The following is a 9,877-nucleotide window of genomic DNA, read 5'->3' on the forward strand; positions in this document are numbered from 1 at the left end:
TATGAAATTTTAAATATTCAAATGCTACAAAAGGTAAGTTGGTCTTAATTTTACTAATTGTCACAAATTGATACATTGTTGTAAAAAAAAGAGAAACCGGCACACAGCAAATAACACAAACATAAGACAATATTAGAGCAAGATAGATTTGAACTCTGACTTTTAAAAAGATCTTCTGTTTCTCTATTTTTACTTATTTTAAATAATCAACAATAAGTATTTCATTGAGCATCTATTATATTATTATGTCTAGCACAATGCTATGTAAGGAGAAATATAAGAAACTTATCACATGATCCTTGTCCTTACACAGTTTATAACCTAGCTATTTGTGATTATAAAGACATTTAAAAAATTCTAGGACCTGACACCTTTAAGTGAAAATCATCTTTGAAAGTTATCACTTTGGAAGATTATACACTTATTTCAATACTCCTGAAATTGTTCAAAACATTTTTCACATCTTTTCTTTTGGGATTGTCTTTGGAGTTATCACACAAATCATTTAAAGGAAAGCACACACATTGCTTTGGAGTGTTGCTCCATCTTCCTCAAGCATCTAGCTTAGTCACTTGACTTAGTCAGTAGATTTGGTTCTCAGTGACTTCTGATTATTTTAAAATGTCAAATTCACCCTAGACAAGTTTGGCTATTCTCAATGATCTTCAGCAGAATGCACAGCAGCATTCCTGGACAGTAAGTCCTTAGGGGACGAGGGGCATCTCCGGCAGCATCCAGCATCTGTCGAGGTGCTTAACCACAGCACGAGCTCAATATGCAGGCCTGGGTCAGACTAACGGGCTACAGCACATCACCTTCTCAGCAGCTGGAGACAGCAGGGCAGGCTGAGGATGACGGTGAGCACGGGTTCCAGGTGGGGCGGACGACAACTTCTTTTCGATCTATTATTTCAGTATTTTCTTTCACTACTCCTTAGACATCTGGCTTTGATAGCGAAGGACAGAAAGGTCTGCCTGAAGCTGGCAGCAGATTTTCCCAATACTCTCTTCTAGCCCTGTGGTTTAAAATATATGTGATTAATTAATTAAAAGAGTCATACCTATTTCATAAGTCCAATAGGTCACACATGTGCACGTGTGTATACACACACACACACACACACACACACTCAAAATTTGGTGAACAGTCAGGCTAAAGTGAACTTTTGTTTCAACATACAGACATAAAAACATATCCATATCCATTAATGCCAGGGGATTTTCTGACGTTTTTATCCTCAATAACCATCCTTAGGTTTCATGCCACCTTTCAGAAACAATGTTTCAATTTTACATGTTTTTATGAATTATATTCATTCTGAAATTTCTAACAGTCCTTCCAACTCCACTCAATATTTCAATATAGTGAGAGGTATATGAAAATTGTTTTTAATATAATAAGTCAAAGTTCAAAAAGTAATATAATTACTTTGTTAGTATTTATTTCTTGTTGTTAAACAAAGAAAGAAGAGTACAAAAGTTTCTGGTCAGACCTTAAATATATTTTTTCAATTTTTTTCACATTATTTAAAAAAAAATAAATCAATATTTTTGGGTGATGAAATGTCAGAAATCTGGGGTTTATATAGGTTTTTTTGTGTAATCATAAATTTCTGCGAATATCAGTAGGTTTGGGAGTTCAGGGTACAGCAGTGTTTTGCTTTAGTCTATAGAATAATGTTTTAATTCTAATGGCTAATGAATTTTCAGGATTCCTAGCAGATTATAATTAAATAAGCTATTTTTCATTTATTTAAACTATTTTAATCATCACCAAAGTATGCTTTCCCCACCTTTTAATTATATTTATATTTAGTGATTTTTTTTTTCTAAATGTGATACCTATAAAAACCATCTTCTCTGGTATTCATATCTCCCAGAAGAAAGGTTTGGCTAAATGGTTCCTTGCCTACTTTTACAACCTATATAGATTTACATTAGGAAAGTTGTTCCAGTTCAAATATGAAGGCTACTTCAAATCCCACTGAAACGAATAAAGAAGTGCAAAATAGATTAAATATATAACAGCACTGAACAGAGAGGAGAAGATAGCACAGATTGTGATTCGTTTGTAGGAGATGGAAAGGGGGTGGCATTGTATTGGCAGTTTTTAAAAAATATATACAAATGTGTATGTATATATACATATACATATATATTATGTGTGTGTGTGTGTGTATGTGTGTGTGTGTGGAGAGAGAGAGAGAAAGAGAGAGAAAGAAAAGAGAGAAAAAGTATATCATACATGTAATAATCCAAAACAGAACAGTAATTCAAGAAAAAATCTTCAATAATAAAGTGATTGACTGTAACAAATAGTATAATTTAGAAATTAGAAGACTTCAGAGAAAGCGAAGGCCTGTTATTTTTTTCTATAATGAAAAAGGAAGTTAATTAGAAACTCCGAAAAAACCAAATGTTGTATAAAGAAAGTCAGTCCAAGTCTGAAGCATATTGAAATATTACATAGATTTGGACAGCAGATAAAATGTAAGAGAAGAGAATCCATTGAACTTGATGCTTGGAACATTCTCCTACAGTGGCTCAAATTTTATAAAATAGGATTATTTGTCTTTCTCCATGGTCCCATGCATACCACTTTGTTCTGCAATGAATGTTTAGAAAATCACTCATTTAATAGGCTATTAGTTTGGAAGTTCTATTGGAGGCACTGAGATGTGATAGATATCAGGTATCAAAGGGAGTTGCAAGACAGACACTTTGCAGAAATTTCAAATTAGGTGGCCAAGAACCAGTCAGACGAACTCACCTGACTCTACACTAGAATGTTTAGATCACAATAGAACAATGGGCCAGCTACTTTGCTTGTGAGCAAAGAGGGTGCTGTTGAAGTAGGGTCAGACCACACTCTCAGGGTCTGTCTATAGACAGGAGAGGTGAAAGTCATTTTGAGCCTAATGGGAGTGAGAGAGCCAACTTGAAGTATCTAAAATCTGGCCCAAGACAGTCACCCAGAAGGAAAATGGGACCCAAAAATAGGTTATATCTGGAGTGACTTGCTGAAAAAGCCAGAGTCTGAGGGGGAAGTAGCAGTCAGAGAAAAATGCCTGTGGCATGAGAAGTACAGACCCAAGTTTCCAGTGGGTGGCTCTGATAGATCACGGAAGTGCTCATGAAGACCTGCCAGGCTCAGGGAATGCAGTCTTCCTGGCAGGGTGCCAGTCAAGCAATAATAGTCTTACTCCCTTTTCCATCCTCTCTCTTCTTACTTGGAATCTGCAGAGGGCAGATACCCTGGTAGCAAGATGAGAAGGGAGGGTGGGAGGCACAAGGCAGAGGGAAAGGAGCACATTGGCCTTCCCTGGTCTCCTCCCTGTTGAAGACTTCTGCTGGACAAAGGGAGAAGTTTTAAGTTCAAAGTAAGTTTTAAGTTCTGAGGTTTGGTTTTACATGAAACCAAACACTTTTAATTACTGAATTGAGACTGTGTCTGTTAAATAAAGTGATTATGGGACTTTCCATTGCCTAAGAGTACCCAGAGAAGTCCTGGGGCATGTCAGTGTTTTCAAATAGGGACAAAGGAATGTATTTACCCATTGAGCAGGTTTAAAAAGACAGACAAAACTGAAGTTGAGTTCTGCTTCTATTTCATGAGTCCTGCTTATTTAATATGACAATTATAATAATATTGTAAATGTTATTCACTGGCTTTATATTTTTAGGATCAACCTACAGATAAAGCTTGGAGGACTTAATTGTAATGACAGAATAGAACATGATGGTTATAAACCTTGATGATGTAAAAGTAATGGTATAACTTAAAGAAGCCCAAGAGACAGATGAGAGAGGGAAGGTGGAGAGAAGCAGAAGGGAGTCGATTCTTATTTTACAGACAGTGGAGTCAAGAGATCTTGCATTATATTGATGAATTAAGAAATAGGTGGTTAAATATAATTTCAACTTAAAAGATAACCAATAGAAGAGATAAGAATATAGTGGATCAAAATTGGGAAAAAGAGAATTAAGGGGAGGAAAGGAGAAGATTACGTGATTTAAATTCTTCAGCTTTCATAAAAGTTATCAATAATTACTGCTTAAAACTGATGAAACAGGAAATAGTAATGAGACTTCAAAACGCAAATAACAAATAGGTTTCCTCTGTGCTATGGGCCGAATGTTTGTGTCTCTCCAAAGTTTATATGTTGGGACCTTTGGGAGGTGATTAGTTGAGGATGGTGGAGCCCTCATGAATGAGATTAGTGCCTTTATAAAAGAGGCCCCAGGGAGCTGCCTTGCCCCTTCTACTACGTGAGGACACAGCAAGACAGCACTGTCTATGAAATGAAGGCCCTCACCAAATGCCAAATCTGTGGTGCCTTGATCTTGGATTTCCCGGCCTCCAGAACTGTAAGAAATAAATTTCTGGGGCTTATAAGCCACCCAGTTTATGATATTTTGTTACAGAAGCTCAAATGGACTAAAGATACCTCTGGGAATGAGACTGGTGCCAGGAGGGGGCAACTTTTGTTTTTCATTTTATAAATTTCTACATTTTTTGAATTTTTATTAGTTATCATGTGCATGCATAGAGTTTACAACAATAAAATGAAATTAAAGAAAAATAACGAGAATATTAATTTAAAAATTCTTACCTTGCTCTAATCCAGGGTTTGGTGTGCATATTGAGACTACTTCCCCAACTACCATGTTTTTCAGATGCCAAAGGCAAAAATCCCCTTTCTGGGGCCAGCTCCTCTGCGATTGCCCTGATGTGGTAGGGCTCGAATCCACAGCACCCGCCAATGTACCTGACCCCCAGGTTGTAAGCGTCTCTGGCATACTTGTGAATATCCCATCTGGTGGCAACTCTGGGCTCCAGTCCTGTAATAAAATAATTATGGCGTTTCCATTACTGTTCCCATTTTCAAATGATAGATACTCTGATGGACATTTTTTTTCCCAATTAAAAAACTGTAAACTTTAGATTATGCATTCTTCAGACAGCTCATTTTTGGCTAAAATGGAATGTTTTTATCTTATGTAATCATGTATTATAGAACTTTACAATAGCTTATTGCAGCTGTTTGAATTTTGTCACGACGACAAACACAAGGACCCCTAATATGCAGCTGAGCTTACCAAAGGGATATTCCGGGAGATCCACAAACCCGCCTTTGCCACAGTCAGGCGTGTGGAGCCCCAGGGACTGCACCATCAGGTGCGCTTTCAGCCCCGCAGCCCCAAGGCCCTCCTTCATGAGCTCCACCGTCTTCAAGCTGGTCCCGGGCCCGAATCGGCAGTTCACACCAACGATGGAAGCCCCTACACAAAGAAGTAAAGGACTTTTACATTTTATTACTCATTTGTTTGTTTATTCTATTTTTTAATAGTTTATAATAGGTAGCTTAGAAATTAGCTATCTCCCTCCACCTCCCAAGATTTACAGATAAGGAAACCGATTCCAGTTCATTCTTTTATTTCCCAACTACTCTCATAATATCAGGCAAACTTTGTTAAATTTCATAAACAACAACGGAACTGTTCCCACAGCATGGGTCCAGATTACCTGCCTTCGCCAGTCTCACAGCGCATTCTCCAGGTGTTACACCATGCATGTCTCCCGCGGGGCCTATGCACATGGTAGCTGCCACAGGTTTACCCGATTCTTTTAAGACTTCCACAGCCCACACAGCTTCTTCGACATACTCAAAATACTAAGAGAAATGTCACTTTTTCTATTGGTCTAACTATAGAGTTTGAATAGTAGAAAGCAAATTGTTGCAAAACAGTTGTAAAAATTACCAAATGTATAATATGTGATAAAACTCGCTAAGAAATGTGTCTCTCTCACATTGACTAAAGAACACTTTTTTGAGTAAATATTCTAATTCCTTTAACAATAACATATAGGTTTTCATTCAGAGGTCATTGATTCAGTGAGATGATGACTGTTATTAAAAAAAGGTTTTAAAAGTAATTGAGTATTTAAAATCATAATTTTGAAGGGAACAGAAGTTTTACTAATAAATTTTGGACTAATCTTTTATGGAACTAGGGTAATCTCTGAAAAATAAAATACTTCAAAGCGCTTTTATATTCACTTCTACTTGGATAACCATAAGTGCTCCATCAAGTAGGAAGGGAAATACAATGATTCTCCCAGATGAGAAAACTGAGGCACGAAGTGGGAGAGACAGCGACTCAGTTTCTTTGCCAGTGGTGGGTGGGCAGGACACCGTGGCTGGCAAACTCACATCATTTGCAAGGTGCTTCCCAGGACCCCCTTTGAGTGCCACAATTGAAAAGCTGACATTAAAGGCAACTGGGGAAAACCCAGCAGAACTCTCCTTATTTCTTTCCTCTTGAGTTAGAAACCAATTCTACAAAAACAGGGTGTGAAGAGTGACAGAGACAATCAAAAGACAGGTTCTTAGACAAAGCTGTGCTCCCATCCATCTGGAAAACACAGAGGGCAGAGTCCGTGCCAGTCTCTGCAGGTGACTGTGGGCTGGCCAGCCTTGGGCAAAACAGAGCCTTAGGGAGGCTGATGAGGCAAGGTTTTCATTAGGGATCCATAGTGTGATTGCGGCAAATAATCATTTAGAGGCTATTTTCTTGTTCCAGGGGAAGACTTGGGTTTAGGGCTTGACCCCAGGAAGTAGCAGTTGTGTTGGGAAATGGGGATTGAGGCCTTTCTTTCTGGAGGTGGAGGGAAGAGAATGTTCTGGGTCTTCATGTTCAATCAGTGACCAATTCTTACTGATTCTGTCTTTAAAATGTCACTCATGTTACAGCTTGAGCAAAAGCAGAGAGGCAAGAATGAGCACAGCATGGATGGAGGAGGATGAGGCAACTACTCGGTGCAGAGAACTCTTGGTGGGGCCTGCATGAGCCTGCGTAGCTCCCCACCCTCTGGGCTTTGCTCCCACACAGCCCCAGCCCACACACGCAGAGGTCTTCTGGCCCGGCCTCTCCCTTGGGAGAGGGTGCTCCCTGAGCCACTGTCCCCGTCCTCTCGCCCCAGGTTGTAGGGTGCCCTGAGTCAGCTGCTGCAACCACCAGACCTTAGAGAACAAAAGGCTATGGTCAGGCCACTGCCAGGCCTGTCCTTTGGCTCCACAGAGAACCTGGCACCCAAGAGAGGGAGTGTTGGCCTTGACTGCTGTTCATCTAAATAAACCTTTGACCACACACACCGAAGAAATGAGGGCATGAGCCAGTCCAATACCCTCATGAAATGTGAAGACTATGCACTTATTCTTGTCAAAACAGGTTTAATCTTTGTCCTATAATCCTAGGCTTACCTCTGCAATCAAGAAGTCCACATTTTTCCTAGTAAAAACCTCTAGCTGTTGCCGAAAAAGTTTTTTAATTCTAGCTTCATCCTTGTGGTATTTGTACATTGACGTCTGGCAGATCCCCCCTGCCACCAAAGCATCACCTTTGCCGGCCACTTCCTTGGCGAGGTCACAGGCAGCAGTATTTACATCTTCCCACTGGGGTTAGAGGGCAAGAGTTCAGATGGTGATCCTGGCGTTTTAAAGGTAAAATGTACCAGACAACAAGGGCGGCAATGAGCAAGCAAGATGAGTGTAAGTTGCTGGTATAAACTGCAATATGAGACGACCAACAGAGCAGGGGTTGATCTCCTCAGTTACCATGACCTTCTGTTTCCATTATTGTACTCACTACACTGGATTTTAATACCTTTATTTATTTGCCTCCCACACTTGACTGTGAACCTCTTCAGAACAGGGCCTATGCTTTTGTAGCATCTTTGTATCTAGCATAGAGAATGGACTATAACAGGCACTCAGTACATGTTGGTTGGTTGAATGAATAAATGGACGTTTATACTTACAAGTATTAGTATTTTACATTTGCAGAATATTTCACAATACTTCCACATCCTTCATCTTACCTATTCTTTGCAACAGGTCTATGAACTTAAGCATTGCTGTTACCTCCATTTTGCAGAGAGAAAACCAGTGCTCATTGAAATTAGGTGTCTTGCATAGTCACATAGCCAATAGGTGGCAGTTGGATTTCAAATCCAATTTTTCTTATTTCTAGGCCAATGCCCGTGGGTTTTTTTAGGACTCCTTGTCTCCAAATGGACAAGGCAGAAGAGAAGAATGTGAATTGAGAAGAGAAAAAGAACATCTACGAAGTGTTCTTTCTCTCCAAAAAAATAGCACGGAAGAATGGCCATGCCTTTCCAGGGGTTTGTTCTCTCCCGGTTAGCCCTCCTCTACCTAGAGGGGCAGGAAAAGCTCATTTGTTTAGTATATATGTTTATATGATAATGAATTAATAGAAATGTATGTGGATTTTGTAACAAAGTGTAGTAACACATCAAGTCAATTCCATAGCTTCCCAGGAAGAGGTTATTTTTGTTATAGGTGATTCCTCCTCTCCCACCATTGCAGTTACCTTGCTTTCCATATTGTCCTCGCTGGCAGAAAAGGTGAAAGTCTGCATGACATTTGCTCCGGCTCTCAAGAATTCCATGTGAAGCTGACGAACTACAAAGTAGTTTTTTTTTTTAATTGAACTAAAAAATTAGAGAAGCTACCATTTGCAGCAGCAGCTCACTCACTCCCATCTCTTTCAATCACACCCAAATTCAAACCTAGGACTGATAAAAAGTTACAGATTAAAATCAGTAGAATTCAAGGGCAGGGCACAGTGTTAGAGGAGGCTCATTTTGTCTTGCTGACCCCAGGGCCTCAATGTCTGGTGCAGTCAATGCACAGATTAAGGCCTTTTTTGGCCAATTGTCCCTTGGTCTCTTGGTTCAGAGAGGTTTATTCATAGAGCAGCATGGTGAAGGATGTAGCTGGTCTACTGCAGTCAGTGTTGGCAGCCCGCAAAGTAAAATGAGGAAATTCTCACAGAGAGCAGCAGAATGTGCATGGGTGGCACCCGTATCAAACCGATTCAGCAGCAAGCGTTGGGGGACATCAGAAAGCTGTCTGAAAGCTGTCCCGGGCCTGTCAGAAAGCCATGCCTTTCTCTCTCTTCACCACCTTTGCCCCCAGTCCCGTGGCCTTATCTTTGCTATTTCAATACTTTCTTCCTGGTTTAGCAGAAAGATCATCTAAAACTAAGAACAAGTCTTCTTCGGTCAGATGAAAATTTCCTGCTGAGCGCCAGAGAAACAAAACTTTGTCCTCTCCTACCACAGAACTCTGGGTGTCTGATGAAACAATAATAGTGGCCACCAGGTTGTACGATCTACTGGGCACTTCATATGGGTTAACTCATGAGTTCTCACAGCTAGTCCATGTCGTGCCCCCATGCAACAGAGGAGGAAATAGATTCTTGGAGAGGTCAAGTGACTTGTCCAAGGTCACACGGCTGGTCAGTGGAAGATCCAAGACAGGACCCTGGATTTGTCTGAAATACTGTGCTTATATGAATAAAATCAGAGTGAATCAAAAGTTCCATTCTCAGTTTGTACTCTGTTTCACCCATTCATTCTTTGGCTTTATTTTCCCACTTTAATTAAGAGAGCAAATACATAAAGAAGAGTCAGAATAGAATTAAAGTTCCAATTTGATGTCACAAACCAATCCCATCACATTTTCTACCTCCAACTCTTTTTTTTTTTCCCAGCCAGGAACATGATGTAAAATTGTGTTTATTTCTTTGCCCTCGCATCCCCAGAACCGGGCTCTCTGTATTCTGTTAAGCTGGTACCTACCGTTACTCATCCTTACTATGCACACGGTTATACCATGGCAAGCACATTGTCGGCAGGATGCATCTGAAGCAGTAACAGTTTTGCTATTTTAAGGAAACTGAACATCTACCAGGTAAATCTTCATGGGACAAATATTAAGGTATATATTTTAGCACTGCCTATATATGAAGATGCAAGTGTGTGTGTGTGTGTGTGTGTGTGTGTGTGTGTG

At 39.9% G+C, this 9,877-nt stretch overlaps 1 protein-coding gene across 1 annotated transcript in view; it reads right to left on the reverse strand.

Moving 5' to 3' along the window:
• Positions 1-400: 400 nt before the first annotated feature.
• Positions 401-9,877, reverse strand: part of BHMT2 (betaine--homocysteine S-methyltransferase 2) — a 28,332-nt gene continuing 18,855 nt past the window's right edge. The window contains exons 3-8 of the mRNA XM_012664577.1: positions 8,394-8,485; positions 7,265-7,456; positions 5,527-5,674; positions 5,100-5,282; positions 4,613-4,841; positions 401-1,015 (exon numbers count right to left, since the gene is read on the reverse strand). Coding sequence (XP_012520031.1) covers positions 934-1,015; positions 4,613-4,841; positions 5,100-5,282; positions 5,527-5,674; positions 7,265-7,456; positions 8,394-8,485 — 926 coding nt within the window. The 3' untranslated portion in view covers positions 401-933. The remainder of the gene's footprint in view (positions 1,016-4,612; positions 4,842-5,099; positions 5,283-5,526; positions 5,675-7,264; positions 7,457-8,393; positions 8,486-9,877) is intronic.

The sequence above is a fragment of the Propithecus coquereli genome, unplaced genomic scaffold, assembly GCF_000956105.1.
Source record: "Propithecus coquereli isolate 6110/MARCELLA unplaced genomic scaffold, Pcoq_1.0 Scaffold9, whole genome shotgun sequence".
NCBI lineage: Eukaryota > Metazoa > Chordata > Mammalia > Primates > Indriidae > Propithecus > Propithecus coquereli.